Source organism: Felis catus, chromosome B2, assembly GCF_018350175.1.
Source record: "Felis catus isolate Fca126 chromosome B2, F.catus_Fca126_mat1.0, whole genome shotgun sequence".
NCBI lineage: Eukaryota > Metazoa > Chordata > Mammalia > Carnivora > Felidae > Felis > Felis catus.
The window spans coordinates 17,008,672-17,029,825 of NC_058372.1; the positions used below are offsets into that span (position 1 = coordinate 17,008,672).

General features: G+C 47.0%; 1 protein-coding gene across 1 annotated transcript in view; it reads left to right on the plus strand.

Moving 5' to 3' along the window:
- The window catches only part of ADTRP (androgen dependent TFPI regulating protein), a 66,530-nt gene that overhangs the window by 36,005 nt on the left and 9,371 nt on the right, over positions 1–21,154 (plus strand). The window contains exons 4-5 of the mRNA XM_006931454.4: positions 7,227–7,342; positions 20,745–20,896. Of these exons, the coding sequence (XP_006931516.1) occupies positions 7,227–7,342; positions 20,745–20,896 (268 nt within the window). The remainder of the gene's footprint in view (positions 1–7,226; positions 7,343–20,744; positions 20,897–21,154) is intronic.

Sequence of the window (21,154 nt, forward strand, 5' to 3'; positions counted from 1 at the left end):
AGCAAATGGAGGGGGAAAAGAAAGGAAGTCTAGGGAAGGAAACAGAATGATGAGGAGATTGGTTTGAGTCAAAGGAGGGGGGAGCCTGTTGAGAAGCTGTGGAAAATCAGAGATGAGATGAGATCAGGAGTGTGAACAGTGGACCCGAGGCAGCAGGGAGCTGCAGAAGGCTTTTTGAGCAGAAGTAGCAACATGAAACTTGTTTTAGGAAGGTTAGTCTAATTGCAATGTTGAGTATGTACAAGAAAGGGTAAAGCTAGGGAGGGGGGTGATGCTGGGGAAGATAAAAGGATATAGACAGCCATGGGATGAATTGGAAAGGAAAAGTGAATCAAGTTTGGGTAGAAAACATGAAGAAGTGGGTCGGTGATTACAGCAGGTGTCTAGGGTGTTGTTATTGCCAGAGAGAATTAAACGGGAGGAAGGGATTTGGGTGCTTTGGAGAGGTACTGAGAGAGAGAACAGGAAAAGGCAAATATATCCCTAGATTGTAGAGTCCTAAGATCCCAGATCTTTCTTTTCGTCCTACCCTTAACTGGATAGAGTCTAAACAGGCACCTCTTTACCAGGCTGGATGCTGTCAAAGCCAAGTAGCTTCCTATCAGAAGATCTGCTGCTCTGAGCTGTTGGCCAAACTCCATATTAACCCAAGGGACAACAGTGTAGTAAGTGAGAAATCACTTAGAAACCCTCTTCAGAAGATTTACAAATGTATCACTTAACTCTCTGTTCAAGCCATGTATGAGTTCATAAATAACACCGTGCTTTTTTTTTTTTTTTTTTTGCTCAGCCCAGTGGAGCATTTACTTCTCTTTCCAGGTAAGGAAAGATTATTCACATTGCTCCCAAGCTTTTGTTATGAAAATTTTCAAACCAAGTGCAGTTGAAAGAATTTTTGCAGTGATCCGCTGTAATACCTGCCACTTGGATTCTACTATTTGTAGTTAACTGGATTTGCTTTACCCCAAATCTGTGCATCTGCCCATCCATCAACTCATCTTATTTTTGGTATATTTCAGAGTAAATTGCAAACATCACTACTCTTCCTTGGTAAATAAGACTACTGGTGTTTAACTTATGTGTCTGGAGTTTTGCCACGCTGGGCTGTGTCAGCCCACCCAGGAAGACCACGAAGATCAAAGGCAAACCCGTGGCTCTTTCTGTGGGTGGTTTATCTTCCCAATCCCCCTCCCCAGGCATTTGAACATTGGCTCTTTAATTATAGTGGTGCCTACCTTGTGCACTTGACTTTCTAGAAAGTGGGAAAGGGACTTTTTACAAATCCAATGGCAGTGTCTTCTATTCTCTGGTATTTGAGGCTGAAAAGACACCCACAGGCAGTGTAGGTGGAAAAGTTTAGAAAGAAAGAAAGAAAGAAAGAAAGAAAGAAAGAAAGAAAGAAAGGTTTGGAAGAGAGAAAGAAAGAGAAAGAGGAAGGAAGGGAAGGAAAGAAAGAAAGAAAGAAAGAAAGAAAGAAAGAAAGAAAGAAGAAAGAGGAAGGAGGAAAGGAAAGGAAAGGAAAGGAAAGGAAAGGAAAGGAAAGGAAAGGAAAGGAATAGAAAGATATAATCTATGTCTACGTTTCTGGATTTTCATGTATCCGATGGATTTAAAGCAAAATTGTAACTGTAACAACGTAGGAGCCAGAAAGAATACAGATGGTCTCTGCTTTTGGATACAAAATATTCCCAGGGAGACCTTCACCATTGTCCCAACCTGTGGGTGTCAGAGTCAGAAATTACAGTGGTGAGGAAGGAGGCAAAAGTTTTTCGCTGGCAAATGAATGGTAGTTATTGAAATCAGAGATGGTCTTACAAGGATTTACAAAACAATTATTACTGTGTGTTTTTACCACATGGAGTTTGCGAGCTTAAGGAACATGACCCAGCAGTGTAATAACAAGCCTGAGTATAATAGCATTCTATTAAGGTTTGTTTTGCCTCCTTTTCCATGTCTGCTGTATTTACATTTAAGTTTTAATGGATGTTTTGGCCATGTGTTTGCCCCTGAGGAGATTTTGTAAAGGCTTTTGTGTTTTTTAATACAGAAGAAGTGTTATATTTAATGCATAGTAAGCAAAAAATACCCTGAATGTCCCCAGAAATGAGATCTTGCTGGTGCAATAAAACTTCATCTTTCTTTAAGTTTATTTATTTATTTTGATATAGAGCGTGTGAGGGAGGAGCAGAGAGAGGGAGAGAGACAAAATCTTAAGGAGGCACAGAGCCTGACACGGGGATCTGTCTCACGAACCGTGAGATCATGACCTGAGCCGAAATCGAGAGTTGGACACTGGGGGCGCCTGGGTGGCTCAGTCAGTTAGGTGTCTGACTTTGGCTCGGGTCATGATCTCAACGCTCCCGAGTTTGAGCCCCACGTTGGGCTCTGTGCTGACAGCTCAGAGCCTGGGGCCTGCTTTGGATTCTGTGTCTCCCTCTCTCTCTGCTCCTCCCCTGCTTGTGCTCTGTCTCTGTCTCTCAAAATTAAATAAACTTTTAAAAAAAGTTAAAAAAAAAAAAAGAATTGGACGCTTAACTGACTGAGCCACCCCAGCACCCCTAAAACTTCATTTAAAATTATCAATCCATTAGCACCATAAACAAACCAAAGACATTGTTTTAGAGACTTGGGGGAAAGGACCCCAGTTTAGAGTCAGTGTGAGGAACTGATTCTAAGATTTCAGCATTGCCCGAACGGAGGGAAGGAGGCGAACACTGAGAAGAACACAAAGCGGGCGATATTACGGAAGCTCATTGTGAGAAACAGCTTCTGAAGGACAAAGTCTCTCAATGACCAGTCCAAGAGGCTAGCAGCAGCCGTGTTTATCTTGATCAACTCAAATCAACACGAGAGCCAGTCCAACAAGGAAATGAAATAGAGGAAAAAGGCAGAGACCGTATTTTTCAGCGTTACCTGGTTTTCAAAATGTGGAGGCTCCCTGAATCCTTTCACTGGAGAAAATTAAGTGCTCTTGCCCCTCGAGGATCGTAGAGATAAGAGTGGGACCATCCTAGGCTTATGGATTTAGGGCTTGGAGCCTGCATGACTGTGATGGAAACCTGGGGGCTCCATGGGTTATCTCGGGGATTAAGGCTTGCTTCTTTCTCCAGACTCAGGCAGATGCATCTGATTGTACCCGTAGTCTCAAAAACAGGGAAGCTCTTGGGGCGCCAAGGTGGCTCAGTCGGTTGAGCGTTTGACTTCGGCTCAGGTCATGATCTCGCAGTCAGTGAGTTTGAGCCCCGTGTTGGGCTCTGTGCTGACAGCTCAGAGCCTGGAACCTGTGTCTCCCCCTCTCTCTTCCCCTCCCTCCGCTCATGCTCTGTCTCTCTCTCTGTCAAAAATTAATAAACATTAAATTTTTTTTTTTTAAAAACCCAACAGGATAGCTCTTTATGTAGCTCCCTGGGGCGAAGTGAGTAAAAAGTAAATGCTCTATGTTTCATGTTGCCACTCATGTAACCTTGTAAGAATGCTCTGTGTGCTGGTAAATTTAAGTTCTTATGGCCAAGGCTATTTTGCAACAAGGTATCTAAAATGCTTTACCAATAGGGGTGCCTGGGTGGCTCAGTCGCTTGAGGGTCTGACTCTTGATTACATCTCAGGCCATGACCTCCTGGTTTTGTGAGTTGGAGCCCCGTGTAGGGCTCTGCGCTGACAGTGTGGAGCCTGCTTGGGGTTCTCTCTCTCTCCCTCTCTTCCCCTCCCCTGCTCACATTCTCTCTGTCTTTCTCTCTTTCTCTCATATAAACATTTGGGGCACCTGGATGGCTCAGCCGGTTGGGCGTCCTACTTCGGCTCAGGTCATGATCTCACCATCTATGGGTTCGAGCCCTGCGTCGGGCTCTGTGCTGACCGCCCGGAGCCTGGAGCCCGCTTGGGATTCTGTGTCTCCCTCGCTCTCTGCCCCTCCCTGGCTCACGCTCTGTCTCTCTCTCTCTCAAAATAAACATTCAAAAAATTTTTTAAAAGTAACCATTAACATTTTTTTTAAATAAAAATTGAAAGATAAAATGCTTTAATATCCTACTTCTTAAATCCCTGTCTCAGGCTTAGCATTACGTCTGCAAGAGATTCAGACCAAAGTGGGCATTCCACTGAGGACAGGAGAAAAAGGCGTAATTTGGTAGAGAAGGATGGGGAAAGAGCAACACTGTCCTTTTAACCAATGCATTTGGAACGAGATATTCAAGGAAAAGCCCTACTAAAATGATGGCTAGTTGACAAGGGAAGATCATTTCACTGCATCCTCTCCGTGAGCACGCACTATTGTTTCAGCCCATGATGTTTTTGTTTACTCTGGAAGGAAATATTTTACCCCCTCTGAGATAATTAATTTTTGTCAGTTTCGCTGTTTATAAGGGAAACTGAGAAACTGTTAATTGAAATACAGAATGAGTCACTGTTTTCAGTAATTTTTGGCAGTGCTCTAATTTGTGTCAATCCCAGCCTAATTATTAGATTTTTTGGAAGCAGAAAGCATATTTGATTTTTCTCTTCCTGAGTTGTTTTTTCTTCCTCAGAGGAAAAAAAAAATCATGCGCAGCCTGATAAAGGTTATACAATGTATACGAACGCGAGGTGAAATACCAGGACGTTTGAAACACCAGGAAGTTTATTGTATGACGCTTGTCTCCTCACGGTAGTTCCATGTTTAGAAAGCTCTCAGACGACCTTCTTCCTCCTATCCCTCAGCTCCGGCCAAAAAAATGCGATTCTTTTAAAGACCTTTTAGCTGGTATTAAGTCACAGTATATGGCCCGTCACTAATGACATCACTGAGGTAAACTTCCCAGAAGTCATCAGGGAGAAGTCATTTGGAAATCCAATTGAATGTCACTTGCAAAGGGCAGGCTTCTAGAAGAGGTGACCAGTCATGCATTCCTGAGTTATTTGTTGCAAGAGCATTAATCACTACGAACTCATTTGCTCCTAATGCGAACGCACTACATTATTCCCCGGGAATTCTGTTCCAAATGATCGTTAATGTAGAGAATGGAAGCTGCTGACGACAGACAGGGTTAATAAAATCCGTCAGATCAATGGCCAGTATAATGGGACTGTTAATGCTTCCTAATAGAAGCCGGATCTTCCTGGCTGCGGCAGAGGGAGGGCGGGTGGAGAGGCAGGTGGCCGTGCTGGGCAGACAAGCCCCGTCTCTTGCCTCCCGAGGTGGCCCCTGGGTGAAAAGATCATTGATGGCAGTCACGGGGCGTTGCCAGGGCTCGGAGGTGGCCACGGCTGGGAGCGTAGGCAACCACCGTGGGCTGGGGAGGGAGCCACAGGGTGGCCACAGGGACCGCTGTGCTACCCTCTTCCAGCTGCTCACACGCCTGCATCTGAACACCTGGCGCTGTGGGCAACCCAGAACCTCCCTTCAGCCACACTGGGCCACCAAGGGGATGGAGGACAGCGGTCACAGTGATAAAGGTGGCAATCCCAGCCAACACTCACTGGAAGTGCTCCGGGGTGGCAGACGAAGCCCATTATACGCTCTACCCCTAATCCTCAGGGTGGTGTTCCCTGTGACATGTGGACTGGCTATCCTCCATAGTATAGCCTAGGAAGCTGAAGTTCAGGTTCAAGTCACGAGCCCAAGGTCAGATCTGAAAGTTCGTGCCTGTAATCACGATGCTCTTTATTAGAGGGAGAGACACAGAAACTATAGCCGAAAATCAGACCAGAGAAAGATGTGGGGTATGCCAATTGGCCTGCGTGTCTTTCCACTTGTACACGCAACCCGTCAGTAAGTTCAGGACCAACCTGGGGCAAAGTCTATCAAAGCTGTAGCATGGGGACACCGGGCAGGGGGGCTGGGGGGGGACTCAGTCAGTTGAGCGTCCGACTCTTGATTTCGGCTCAGGTCATGATGGGTTGTGGGATGGAACCCTGAACGGGGCTGAGTGTGGAGCCTGCTGGAGATTCTCTCTCTCCTTCTGCCCCTCTCCCCGACTTGTGCTCTCTCTCTCCTCTCTCTCTCTATGATATTTAAAAAAAAAAAATTGTATATATAAAAGCTATAGCTTGTCTGCAACACTGTTCCTCTAAGCTTTGCTACTAACATGAGGGAACCCGGGGCCTGGAAGAGGCCTAATTACTTTGTACCAACCAACTGCAGCCTTGTCAGGGCCCCAGGAGGCCCTCTCTGCCCAGCAATGCCTTCTATTAAGATTTGTTCCTTCTCCTTCCACCCCTACCGCATAAAAACTTGCCACATTTCTTGTCATCTGAGGGTCTGGATCTCCTGACCGTACCCTCCCTAGTTCAGGTAGAGTGAGAAGAAACTGTGGTCTTCTGGAGAAGCCTCTGAGCATGACGCAGACATGACTGAGAGCAAAGGCCACCCAGAGCCGGCACCCAGGGCCCCAGCCACACAGCTGGGCATGGGAGCACGGTGATATGGGCTCTGTGACATCTCTAAGCTCCAGCGACTATTGCCTTGGGGATCAGGAATGGGGATGAGTTGGGGTTTACAAGCGGAGCCTGAGGACACGAGAGGCTACCAAGAGCCGAGGCAATCGGGGCCTGGGGATGAAAGGGGAATGATAGCTGTACGTGTGAAAATATATATACATAAAATACTCACACTACTAGATGTTCCCAGTAAGCAGTATTCTCCACCACCCCACCCCCAGATCTTACGAGTACACATCGTAAGTGCCAGACCACGTGGAGCGGGATACAAATGCAGTGGAATTGGGTGAGAGAAATTAGCAGGAGGAAAATTCAGAGACAGCATCGTGGAAGATTGTCTTGGCTGTGAAGAACATGAATGATTAGAATATAGGGAGAGGAGGCATTCCACACGGAGAGTTGGGGCATGAACAGAAGTGTGAGGGTGGGAACTAGCACGCTGAGTGCAAAGGGGAATGAAGGAAACAGCTTTGTTCTAGGGAAGGAGTGTGTGTGGGTGGGTGTGTAAGTGTGTGTGTGTGGGGGGGGGTGGGAAGAGAAGAGCAGAGAGCAATAAGCAGGAGCAGAGAAGGTGCTAGAACATTACAAAGAGCCTTGGTGGCCAGACAACGGAGTTTGGACCAGGATGGCAGGCAGTAGGGAGCCATTGGAGGCTCTTGGGCATCTAAGGAGCATGATGCGAGCCAAGTCTGGGGAAGTTTCAGCCGGTAGTTGCATAAGAAGTTAGATTGGAAAGGAAGGACAGAACTGGAGGCATGGCAGGCCACCGGGGCTGTCTGACGTGACGATTTATATCATTTCTTCTCCTCCAGCACACATCCATACTGCCCTTCTCGCTGGTTGAAGTCATCCTGAGGCCACATAGCTACCCACTGAAGAAGAAAGGACTCACCTTGTTGGCTGTGGCCAGCCTCGCTTACATCAGCAGGTATGCATCGCAGAGAGGAAATGTCCTTAGACTTTTCTTTTAAGACTCTGGATACCCCAGAAGAAGCACTCTGTTCTATAGGAGCGCCTCCATCTTGGGTCAACAGGGATTTAACCATCATTACATCGTGAGGCAGGAAAGATTCTTACTGTTTGACGTGGGTGCTCACAGGAACGTCACTTGCGCCAGAGTGCACAGGTGTGAGTGCACAGGGAGCAGTTGCACACTCCTCTCCCTGTCTCGTGAAGAAGTCAGCATTGCACAGCTATGCGTGTTACTCCCCCCAAGAAAATATTGATCGTTGGTTCCGTTTGCAATTAAAAAGGCATTTGATGGCTCGGGCATGCCCCTTTGGCCCGTTTCTGTTGCCTGTATTTTTAGGGGCTTATTTGCATCAACCTCCGGCACCAGAGCTCCTACAGGGCGTTGGGGCAATTTCCCAGCGCCTCGCAGACCAGCCACGCTGGAGGCACGGGAGAGCTGGCCTAGACTTCATTATTCAACTACCTGCTACCACCAAAACTCAGGAACGCTGCCCAATGGTCTGTAATCAAGGGAAAAGGCTTGGCCTTCCGCCCAATGACTAGAACCGCCCCCCTTCCCATGCTGTCGCCTTCTCATCTGCTACCGTATCTTGCTCTACAGACAGGGGCATGCCAAGCATAATCCCTGCAGATCAGAAGCTAATCTTGCTGTTCCTTCTCCAGTCTAGACTCATCTAAGCCGTTCGTGTCTGACAGGCGGGGTAATCCCCCAATCCCTCCTTATATATGGAGGTTCAATTAAGTATAGGGCTCTGCTGGAGGTAGAAGCCAGAATGAGAGCACATCCCATAGGACCCTGCTTGTTTCATTGGCTTCGCCGTCCTTTGCTTCAGAGCCCATAATCTTTGCGCTCAGAACTCAGATGATGGCTCCTCCCGTGCCTTTTGTTTCCTTCTGGAATGCATGTCCCTCCTCCCCTGCTGCACCTCTCCTTCTCTGAGTGCCCCACATCTTTCTTGCCTCTCTTCTTTTGAACAAAGAAAGTACTTGCTCAATAAATCTACCTTAGAACTCTACACTGGTCTGGTCTCCAGTCCGGGGCCTTGGCTTTTTTTTGTTTGTTTGTTTTTAGAGAGAGAGAGAGCATGAGCAGGGGAGGAGTAGAGAAAGAGAGAAGGAATCCCAAGCAGGCTCCACATCTATCCCAGATCCTGACACAGGGCTCAATTGTATGGCTGTCAGATCACGACCTGAGCTGAAATCAAGTCAGAGGCTTAACCGACTGAGCCACCCAGGCACTCCTGGGGTCCTTGCACTTTAACAAAGGACACTTTTAGGGAGCAGGTGATGGTTGGACACCTACTGGCAGTTGATTCTGGAGCACAGTGTCGAGAAGGATTCTGAGACCCTACAAAAAGAGTTTTGTCATCCTTAGCAATATCTGTCCATAGTGTAAGAAGGCAGGTGGGGGGGGGGGCGCCTGGGTGGCGCCTGGGTGGCGCAGTCGGTTAAGCATCCGACTTCAGCCAGGTCACGATCTCGTGGTCCGTCAGTTCGAGCCCCGCGTCGGGCTCTGGGCTGATGGCTCAGAGCCTGGAGCCTGTTTCCGATTCTGTGTCTCCCTCTCTCTCTGCCCCTTGCCCGTTCATGCTCTGTCTCTCTCTGTCCCAAAAATAAATAAACGTTGAAAAAAAAAATTTTAAAAAGAAGGCAGGTGGGAAGATACGTGCCATGTACTTACCACATCTGGCTTAACCCTTAGGACTAAATCCCTAAAGAGAACATCTGGATCCTGAGGTTGGGTAAGAGTATGTATATATCAAGATATTTTCTCGTATTATTATGCGTGGAGCCGAAGCAGGGTGGCACCTGGCAGATTATCCACACGAATTTCCATCCTTTTGCCTTTTTAGGCGGACTTTCATCGGATTGAGTTCTCCTTGCTGAGTGTAACTTTTGGAGTTTAAATATACGGTAGCATCTTCGGTCTGTTAACTTCTTCCACCTAACGACTTGGAAGGCGGTCACCCATCGTCACACCTGACTTTTGCCCTCTTATCTTCAGAGACCAAGAGGGTAGAAAAGCACCTAACGCCACTGGTATCTTGGGGAGTAATTGTGGCGGCCGCAAAGCTGAGAAGCAGCAGTCAAGAGAGCTTAGCTTGTCGTTGGGGGAGAAAAGAGTTGCAATGAGATGGGGGTCCGGTGCGAGAGTATCATGTGTCCATTCGATTATTCATCAGTGCCAGGCACTGGGTTAACCAACTGAAGACACAGCGGTGTGCAAGGCACCATGCTGCCTTCAGCATCTGTCTGAGAGACAGGAAATTGCCCACAGGGACAACAGGGTGAGGGGACTATAATAGGAGGAAGCACAAGGTGCTGTGGGTGCCCAGGAAGGATGTTGAGAGCTGGCTTTGGCAGGGAATTGATGTCTCAGCTGAGACCCAAAGAAACCCAAAGAATGAGAAGGATTAAGTCAAGACAGACGTGGGAAAGATCTTCACGCAGAGGGAACAGCATCTGCAAAGGGCTGGAGTTGCTGAGGGTAGGGCTGAATTGGAGGACAGGAAAAGCCGGCTCATGAATTCACATCGGTGAATCTGGACCGTAGGAGGTAAGGGCTTGTCTGTGGGAAAGTTTTAAGCGGAGGAGTAAATGATTGATTGGAAAGATGACTCTGGAGGAAATTAAAGAAGAACAAGACGGGGAGACCAATTAGTGGCACTTGTGGTAGCTGGAAAGAATGGATGTTAGCCAACCGATGACAATATCGGTCAATCTGCAAACGGAATCAGAGAGGGCGAGTGACGGAAGTGACTGGGAGGTCATCTAGCACCGAAGGCCTGAAGCCTCACAGATTGAATGACATGCCCCAGGTCCTGTGGCTGGGGAAAAGTTGAAGCTGGGACTTACACTCAGGGCTCCGTTTCCAAATCCAGTTCGCTTTCCACCGTCTCCACACGGCCAGGGGTTTGCTCAGCTCCCCGTGTGAGCAAAACATACGCTGCAAAGTGAGCTGGGGGGTGAGCATGAGCCAAAGCTTCACCTCATTTCCACGGTCGAAAAACTTCGGCGATGTCGTTGCTCCCAGCTCTGTGCTCGGACTGGATGTTACAGTGACACAATGGAACGAGGGGAGGGAGGGAGGTGACGGAGACCTGTCACCAGTAGGAACGTGACTGGGTGGGCCCGGGTGAGGAGCGGAAGAGGTTTGCGATTTGGACCCCCTCATCACCGATGAAGTACCAAGGCGGCCTTTGGCCCCTTTAGGCTCCACTTTTGCTGGGACAAAGAGAGGACACTTCCGCTGCTCCATTGACTACAGCTTCCCTACCTCTGCCCGCTCCCGGTGGTGGGAGCTCAGACTCGGCCGTCGGCCGCCTCCGCCCTTACGCAATGCCCTGGGGCCCGTGGGGCCCTCGCAGCGACAGATGGCCATCAACCAAGTTCCACAAAGTGTGGCTATCCACAGAGACGTTTTAGGGAAGTGGCTGGGGGCCAGCTGTTAGGCAGGCCGGTTTGGATGGTCAAATAGGGAAACAGCGTGGCAAGAATGAGGTAAAGAGTATGGGCCGGGGCCAGGGTGAGCGTGAGAAACAAACATGAGTCAGGAAAACAGCAGTAACGCTGAGCCGGGGACGCCTCGCACTGCCGAAACCGTGTCACGACGACCTAAAAATAGCCACTGGGACCGTGGGGACTGCCTCACACGTGGCCCTTGATTTTTGTCATTTTTCAGATTGCGGAATTGGAGGGCTGGCCCGTAAGTGGGAAAAGAAAGCTTTGCAAAGGAGCGATGACTGCAAACGTTTCGTTTCCTTTGGCAAGCTTTACTCACCTCTAAATACGGTAGCTTGCTCCCCGCTCCCTTCTCTCTCACCCCTAAACTCCTCACCCGGCTCTCTCTGAGGTCATGGTGAGGAGCGGGAAAACAGACCTGTTCCTACCGCTGGCTCTGATCCGCTCTTTTAGTGAACCAATATTTCCCCTAACACGAGGCTGGTCCTGCTGGGAAGAGCCAAGTTATATAAGGCCCAGCCCCAGTCTATGGGGGGTTTGTGCTACATAGGTGGGGATGAGCCGCGCATCGTCAGAGCACAAGATGGGAGGTGAGGAAATACAGCAAATACAAGGAGCCACGGGGAACATAGAGGAGGAAGCAGCTTTGCATGGGAAGCAAAACAGAATAAAATAACACCCAAACAAAAGGTGGGCGGAATATTCTTCTCATTGAGTTTGATCCCAATGTCCTAGTCTTGATCCATGGTTACGTCATAGCTCCCGTGTCAGCCCATGTCTGGGTGCTCCGGGCACTATTTTCCTGGCGGCAGGTGGCCCGGGTCTCCAAGATCCTCCTCCCTGAGCCTTCCAATAAGCCCGTGAGTGTTCACACCTGCCCATGGTGGTCACCTCTGCCGACTGGTCATGCATACCTAGCCTCCCGGGCCCCCCATCTCCACCGGGCTCCACATCCAAGTCAGGTTGCACTCCACCCCCCGTCTGCTGAGACCCACACTGTCATCGCCCACAGGTCCCCTGTGTCCATAGGATAACACTACCGGCCGCTACGACAGCCCCAGCTGACCTGCAGTGGGTCGCCACCTTGCTCTCCGTAGACCAGAAATCTGCAGGTGCCACAGGTGTCTCTGCTATCGCGTGAGGTCTTGCCAGGGACGAGCATCACACAGATACGCAGCTATGACCCAGCAGCAGGGGAGGTGTCTGTAAAGTCGTCCTCAATAGCAGCTCCTGTGAGGCAAGAGAGATCATTTCTGTCTTCTATACTCGGCTCATTCAGGTGAGCTTCCCCATCAAAGGTGCCTGGGCCCTCAGGGACAACAATCCTCTAAATCTGGGCATCCATTTCCATGCACACACATTTACACATACAGATACCTCAGCGCCGGAATACATTAAAAGCTGCCAGAGCGATGCACTAAGCTGAGTTCCAAGATCAGCGTCTACGTCCACTAAGGCATCATGGTAAATCGCTGCCCGGAACCACTGTTAACTTTTTCCCGGGTTTAAATACAACGCTTGTCTGGGATTGTCTAGACGCACCAGAGTTTCACACCCTTGAGTCTTGAGATCAGACTCCCAGTCCCATTTTAACTTTTTCCCGGGTTTAAATACAACGCTTGTCTGGGATTGTCTAGACGCACCGGAGTTTCACACCCTTGAATCTTGAGATCAGACTCCCAGTCCCATTTTTCACAGAGGTACTCCTTTGCCCCCATGTAAATTAATATATGAAATAAATATAAAGATGCCAACACAAGGCCCCTAGTTGTCCACATTTGAAGCGCAGGCCAGCTGGGGAGCAATCTGGAGACAGGTAAAAGTGGAGGGCTGGGAGAGGGGAGGGTCATCCACACTTGTCCCTCCTGTGCAAACCTTGGCTCTTGCTCGACCCAAATGCCTGTTTCAAAAATTAGAAGTAATACGATGCTGAAGAGTGATACTCCTGTACACGCGGGAATGAGGGCACCCGAGACACATTGTGGAAGTAACAGAATAGGTTTGTGGCTTCATTGGCATGCCATGGGCCAACGAGAAGAAAAAGTCAAGGACGGTTCTATGAGTTTTTGGCTGGTAGACCAGGGAAGATGGTGGTCGCACTAATACGTGTAGAAACGTTAGGGAAACAAAATGGCTTGGGGGTGTAAGTGAAAGACTCCATTTAAAACCCCCTATCTGTGTCCTATTCCAAAAGATTCTGGTTTAATTAGTTTAGGGTGCGTCCTGAGCATTGGGATTTTTAAAGCTCCCCATGGCAGTTCTCATCTTCAGCCAAGGCTGAGAACCACTTGCCTAGAGGAACTTGCATTTGGACATCCTTCCCAGGAGAGGTGGGACAGTGGAGATCCAGGGAGTAAACCCTCCTGGTAGAATGAGCTTCCCGGAAAAAGAGTGAGAGACTGAGAGTGGGGAGAGAGAGAAAGAGAGAGAGAGATGGAAAGTAAATGCTGGGGGGCAATGCCCTCCTCTAAGGGGCAGGAAGGACAATGGGGCATCAGAGTAGCAAAGAATGATCCAAGGGTAGAAAATGGAGAAGGTACAAGAGCCCAACAGTCCCTGAAGGGAGGATGAGGCACCGGCCCAGAAGGGGGCAATATAGCAAGGGTGGGCAACAGTTTTAACTGTCTTGAACAGGTGGCCATCCCAAACAACTCTCATTATTGCTGATATTTTTCAACATCTAGGTAAATAATTTAGCCCTCTAGCTTCACCGTTTCTTTCTACTCCATTTAAAATTTCCTTTTCTTTTCTTTTCCTTTTCTTTTCTTTTTCTTTTTTCTTTTTTCTTTTCTTTTCTCTTTTCTTTTCCTTTCTTTTCTTTTCCTTTCCTTTCCTTTTCTTTCCTTTTTTTCTTTTCCTTTTCATTTCTTTTGTCTTTTCCTTTCCTTTCTTTTTTTTCTTTTCCTTTCCTTTCCTTTCCTTTCCTTTCCTTTTCCTTTCTTTTCCTTTTCTTTTCTTTTCTTTTTTCTTTTCTTTTCTTTTTTTTTCTTTTCTTTTCTTTTCTTTTCTTTTCTTTTCTTTTCTTTTCTCTCTCCTCTCCTCTCCTCTCCTCTCCTCTCCTCTCCTCTCCTCTCCTCTCCTAATTCTCTTCTCTTCTCTTTCTTACATTCTTTACCTAACATGGATTTTTTTAAAGACAGTGGTAGAAGAGACATCTGGATGGCTCAGTCAGTTACACATCTGACTCTTGATTTCCGCTCAGGTCATGATCTCATGGTTTCTGAGTTCAACCCCTACGTCGGATTCTGCGCTGACAATGCAGAGCCTGCTTGGGATTCTGTTTCTTCCTCTCTCTTTGCTCTTCTCCTGCTCTCGTGCTCTCCCTCTCTCAGAATGAATAAATGAACTTAAAAAAAAAAAGACAGTGGTAGAAATTCACAAGTTACTATTAAAAAGCCAGAGCTGGCAGGTATCTTCGACCTTCCATTGTGGGTGTTTGGGAGCCTGGGAAGGCAGGTGAACAGAAGGGTGACACGGGGCTGCATTGCAAAGGCAGCAATAGGCTCTGTCCCCATCTTAAAGAATCACCAGGTCCCAGTTGTTCTCAAGGACATTTTCATGGTAGGAAGTCTTCTGCTAATTTGTTGAATTTGTTGACAAAGTGTGAATTCAGGTTGTGCTTGCCTTCTGGTCTCAGGTGCAACTGTGACCATCTTGCATGCTTTTGTAGGAAGTCAGCATGAAAATATGGGGCCAGAGGGCCCTTTAATTCTATTATTCTACTGATACAGCATGAGTGTTCTTGCTTTAAGAAGTATATGCATACAAGAGCCTAGATGGCTCAGCTGGTAAAGCATCCCGCTTCAGCTCAGGTCATGATCTCATAGTTTGTGAGTTCGAGCCCCACATCAGGCTGTGCACTGGCAGTGTGGAACCTGCTTAGGATTCTCTCTCTCCCCCTCTCTCTCTCTCTGCCCCTCCCCCACTTGTGCTCGCTGTCCCTCAAAAAAAAATCAATTAAAAAAAAGCAAGTATATGTGTAAAGCCCACAAAACCCCCTTTTTATCTACTAGTCCCTAACCCACAGACTTCCACTGTTTGTGTACTGATAAGACACAGAAAATATGAATTTTATGAGAACCATCGGATGCTGTAATATCTAGGATAAGAAAACTATAAAAGATTAATTTTTGGCTGCCAGTCTGTGCCTGCCCAGCCTGACTCATATAGATTCACTCAGCAGACAGCTCTAGAAGGACATAGAGTATTGCTCTCTGAACTGAGGGTCAGAATTATTGGCCTCTTCAAAGTATTAATAAAGTGAGCAATCGATTAACTAAAGCCTGGAAGGCCAAGGGTACATCTCCCTGGTTTTATTATTTTTTTTTAATTTTTTGAACATTTATTCATTTTTGAAAAGCAGAGAGAGACAGAGTGCAAATGGGGGAGGGGCAGAGAGAGAGGGAGACACAGAATCAGAAGCAGGCTCCAGGCTCCCAGCTGTCAGCACAGAGCCCGACGCGGGGCTCGAACTCACGGACCGCGAGATCATGACCTGAGCGGAAGTCGGCCGCTTAACGGACTGAGTCACCCAGGCGCCCCTCCCTGGTTTTAGAGGCTGTGATGTTTTTGACGGTTCACGCAGCTGAGAGCGGTCTGCAGAAGCTGCAGTGAACAGCAATTAGAGAACCATAGGTGCTGGGGTACCTGGGTGGTTCAATCGGTTGAGCATCCAACTTCGGCTCAGGTCATGATCTCACAGTCTGTGATTTCGAGCCCGTGTGGGGCTCTGTGCTGACAGCTCAGAGCCTAGAGCCTACTTTGGATTCTGTGTCTCCTTCTTTCTCTGCCCCTCCCCTGCTCATGCTCTCTCTCTGTCTCAAAAATAAACATTAATATATATATGTTATATATATATATGTTATATATATGTTATATATATGTTATATATGTTATATATATGTTATATATATATAAATATATATATATATATAATATATATAAAGAGGGAACTATAGGTGCTAGTAGAAACACCCCAAAGAGTCATTTGCTTAAAAATATAAAGAACTTGCCATGTTCCCAGCACTTGGGAGACAGACGTACATGATAGATATAATCCTTGTCCCATTCCAGGTTGAGAAAGACAATCAAATAAACAACAAGGGTAAGTTCGTGGTAAAGGAAGTATCTGGCATAAGAACCTAACTGAATGGGTGTTATGGGATCTTCGGGAAATCTTTTCCAGAGAAATTGACTTACAAGCTGAAACTTGAAGTGTGAGTATGGTTCAGCCAGGCACAGAGCGAGGAGAAGTGTGTCCTGGGAAGCGGAAAGGTCACAGGTGTTCCAGGCAGAGACAACAGCATGAGTGAAAGCCCAGAGCTGCAGTGCCTGGTTTATTTAAGAAACAGAAAAGGGTCTAATATGGATGGGTTCTAGATCTGAAGGTGGACAGGTGGGCAGGACAAGGCCAGGTAGTCTGGGTAAAGGAGCTTGGGTATGTTCCTAAAGCATTGATGGGGTCCACTGGAGGCAGGGGAGTGCCCTGAACAGATTTCCCTTTTGGAAAGATTAACGGATCGCTAGTAGCTTGTGGTAAGGAAAGTGGACTGAAGGGTCCGAGAAAGCCCAGCAAGCAGACAATTACAGAAAGCCTTCTGGATGAAGGAGCCTGGACCAAGATTAGGAAATGAGGGCAACAGATAAACAATTAGATGTGGTTTCGTGGCATCTTACATGGGGGCTGGGAAAGAGCTGACATTGACTAAGAAGACATTGATGAATTCCATTTTGGCCTCCATCTGCCTGCCTTCCTTCCTTCCTTCCTTCCTTCCTTCCTTCCTTCCTTCCCCCTCCTTCTCCTCCTCCTCTCTCTCTGTCTCTCTTTCTCTGACTGCCCTTCATTAAATAACGGCACTTCTACGTGCTGTTGTGTTTGTATTTTCATTACTTTTCCGCTGACAGTCAATACACTTCTAACCTTCTTTGCGCTTTCTCTGTGAAACTACAGACTTCATTAACTTACCTCAGGAACTCTCCTTTATGGAACCTTATGCTGAAGGAAACAAAAATGAAGTAAATAAAGAGAAACTTTCCAGGCCTCCAGGGGAATGTCCTTATTCACAGACTATCTTACATAAATGTGTATGGAAACTAGGAAGCCCTAATTTCTGGTGTATAAAGTAAACAAAGTGAACTAATTAAAACAATCTGTTTGGAGTGCATTCAGATCTCCCTGTTGACCCCAAATTCCAGCCCTAGCTCCTTGGGGGTTTACTTTCTGTCTTTTATACCTTCTCTGGTCTGTCATGAGAAGCAGCCATGTAAGAAAGAAGTGCTGTAGATATCCTTCTAATGCACATGCCCATGGGACGCACATCGCACCGAATCCCAATATTGGTAATAATGACAACGTAGGGGAACGAAACCCACAACGTCTCTTAGGCATGAGGACTGTTTTCTTTTCATTTTTTAAAATTTTGTTATTCATTTATTTTGAGAATGGGAGAGGGGACGAGAGAGAGAGAGGAGAGAGAACCCCAAGCAGTCTCCATCCTGTCAGCACAGAGCCCAATGAGCGGCTTGCACTCACGAACCATGAGATCATGATCTGAATCAAAATCAAGAGTTGGATGTTTAACTGACTGAGTCACCCAGGCAGCCGGGCATAAGGACTATTTTATGTTGATTAGTTTTAAGAAGCAGAAGGTTGAGGAAGAAACTTTGACCTTCACCCAATTGCCTAAAAGAATTTAAATGGAGGGTCTGCTCTGGGAAGGGAGCTGTCCCCATAGATAAGTGCAGTGTAATATGAACTTGGTGAGGGGGACAGGGAGGACCCTAGCAAAGTCTGTTTATGCCCTCCTTGTGTATGGCCCAGCAAACATTCAGTTAACAAACCTCTACTCTCTCTCATCTTCCTGTGAGTTGTCTTCCTTCCCTTTGAAGACCCAGAACACCCTCCCCTATCCCTTGGTTTCAAATGACATCTAAGTTTCCATTGTTTGACTGCATATGGGCCCCATATTCTTGTGGAGCCCCCATACATACAAAATTAAATTTGGTATTCTCCTGTTTGTCACGTGTCAATGTAATTCTTAGACCAGCCAAAAGGACCGTGAAAGGTGGAGGAAATGTTTTCCTCCCAAACAATAATCATTATTGTTTGTTTTGTATCTAGTAAAGTTTTAATTACATAAAAGAAGCATCTAGATGAGTTTGGGACAGCAGAGTGATCCGAGCATGGCCAGGACTAGGCACCCAGGGTCAGCCCTAGATTGATTTGTACTACCCTAAGACAGATGCTTCCTTGAATCGTTTTTATTCTGGTAAAATACACATAACAAAAATTTACCATGTTCATTATTTTTAAACTCAGTGGCATCAAATAGTTACAATGTTGTGCAGCCATCACCAACATCCGTCTCTAGGACCTTTTTCTTCCTAAATTGAAAATCTGTACACATGAAACAGTAATCCCCCATTCCCTCCTTCCCACAAGCCCTGACAGCCACCGTTTTGCTTTCTGTCCCTATGGATTTGATCGTATAGTAGGTATTCTCTGGGACTGGTTTGTATCCTCGAGGTTCGTTCATGATGTACCATGTGTCAGAATTTCCTTCCTTTTTTAAGGGTTAATAATATTCCACTGTGCGTCTATGCCACGTTTTACTTATCTCTTCATTCATAGATGGACACTTGGATGCTTCCATGTTTTAGCTCTTGAAAATAATACTGCTGGGGCGCCTGGGTGGCTCAGTCGGTTGGGCGTCCGACTTCAGCTCAGGTCACGATCTCGCGGTCCGTGAGTTCAAGCCCCGCGTCGGGCTCTGGGCTGACAGCTCGGAGCCTGGAGCCTGCTTCCGATTCTGTGTCTCCCTCTCTCTCTGCCCCTCCCCCGTTCATGCTCTGTCTCTCTGTCTCAAAAATAAATAAACGTTAAAAAAAAGAAAAAGAAAATAATACTGCTATGAACACAGGTATACAAATGTGTCTTTGAGTCCTTGCTTTCGATTTTTTGGGGGTAGGTACCAGGAAGTGGCATTGCCAGATCATATGATAATCCTATATTTACCTGTTTGAGTAAGTGCCACACTGTTTTCCACAGCAGTCTCTTTGGCTGATGACGTGCTGAGTACTGTTTGTTGGCCATTTGTGTATCTTCTTTGGAAAAAGGTCCATTTATTCTTTTGCCCATTTTTAGTGGGGTTGTTTGGGGTGTTTTGTTGCTGTTGTTGAGTTGTAGGAGTACTTTGTATATCATGGATATGAATCCTCTAACAGATACGTGATTTGAAAATATTGTTTCCCATTCCATAGGCTTCTTTTTTGCCATATTGATTGTGTTCAGGATGTACAGAGATGGCCCCTTGAATTTCATACTGTAGGTGCCTCCCTTGCCTCACCCCAGTCCTGACGCTGATTTTAGTCCTTGTCTCTTCCGTAAGCATTTGAAAAATCTAAAGCATTTTAAACAACCTAGAGTACACTTGGGTTTCTGAAAGTTTAATTAAGCTCAGAATTTTATTCTTCCCTCTGAACTGACAACCTAGTCTTCGGGGCGCCTGGGTGGCGCAGTCGGTTAAGCGTCCGACTTCAGCCAGGTCACGATCTCGCGGTCCGTGAGTTCGAGCCCCGCGTCGGGCTCTGGGCTGATGGCTCGGAGCCTGGAGCCTGTTTCTGATTCTGTGTCTCCCTCTCTCTCTGCCCCTCCCCCGTTCATGCTCTGTCTCTCTCTGTCCCAAAAATAAATAAAAACGTTGAAAAAAAAATTTGAACGATAACCTAGGGCATCAAAATTCGCTTGTTGTTTCTGAAGCATGACCCGGTCTATCCTAATTGTTACTGGAGACAGGGAGCCTCAAAGAAAGGTTGCTAAGACCCCTCTGTGCCATCCCTAAGGAGAGGAAAGCTTTAAAACTCTTATTAAATGATCACCGTGGGCCAGACACTATTTTATTGTACATGGGTTAACTCCCTTAATCTTGATGACAGCTTTATAATATGGATGCTGTTTGCACCCCTCACGTTTCACATGAGGGCAGGAGGCAGAGGGGGTTCGATAAACAGCTAAAGGTAAGAGAGGTAATAGGTGGCAGAACTAGACTTTGAATCACAGAAGGCTGGTTTCAGACTCTGTCCGCTTCACCAATTATAAACTCTGCTAGATACATCATCTTCCCCATGTTTAATTTTAAAAGTTATTTCAGATTTTGGCATCGTGCGACGCAGTTGGTTTCCAGCATGCTGCCTTTGCAGGCTTCTCTTAGATATCGTGGCTCCTCTCCTAGCATTCCTTTTCCTTCTCTTGGCTTACAGAAGTGACTTCTATTTTATCCTCACGTGAGCAAGATCCGAACCTCCTGTAAATCCATCCTTTCCTACCGAACACTGTATCCATGGTTAGATTCATGAGCTGAAAATCAGGGCCAACAATGAAACCTCTCCTACCTCTAAAAGGCAATAGAGCGATGATGTTCCATCTCTGTCCCTCCTACCCTAAGAGACTCAGGGCTACACCTGACTCTTAGGTACAGAAACGCAAACCCCCCTTGTCTGGCTGAGAGCCAGAAAATGATGCCCTCTCGGCAAGTTCAATGTCTCGGCAGGCCCTACCTCTCAGGGAAGAGAATAATTCGCGTCCTCACATACTCTCTTCGGCTGATGATGTGTTTGACGTTCTCCCATATTCTTTCACCAGCATTGAATTTTAATGGATTAGGTAGAAGAGCCCAGCACACCTTATGAAGTAGGATGTCTCTTTGAATCAAGCCTATTTATCCAGAAAAGAATCACTTCTGTAGGTTTGTGGAACACCTCAGCTGTTGACAAATGATCCCCATGGCTTCTTTTCATCTGCCTGGGCTCCAGAACCCCATTGATCTTGAGGATAAAACGGCTTTACCACCACGCCACCCCCCATCGTCCTAATTATTGTGATTTGTCATTATCTGCAGGGTCCTATGGATCTACTCTGAGACCGGTACGTGGGTGTATCCTTTGTTTGCCAGACTCAGCCCGGTGGGGCTGACAGCCTTCTTCTCCCTCAGCTACATCTTTATCGCCAGCATTTATCTACTTGGAGAGAAGCTCAACCACTGGAAATGGGGTCAGTTTATTTCTCTTTTACCTACGGAGACCCATCTTCCTTACACTCTCTCCACTCCTCCTGAAAACAGAGGGAGAATCTAGTCCAAAGCAGAAGGAAGCGGTCCTTGATGGCTCTGTCCAGAGGACTCAGGTCCTACCAAAGCAGGCAAAGGGAAAGCCTGGAAGAAGTTTGCATTTTCTTAAAGGACCCCATCACATTCTTTCCCTGCCCCCCCCAACCACCACACACACACAGCACCTCCTGTAACTTGAAGGC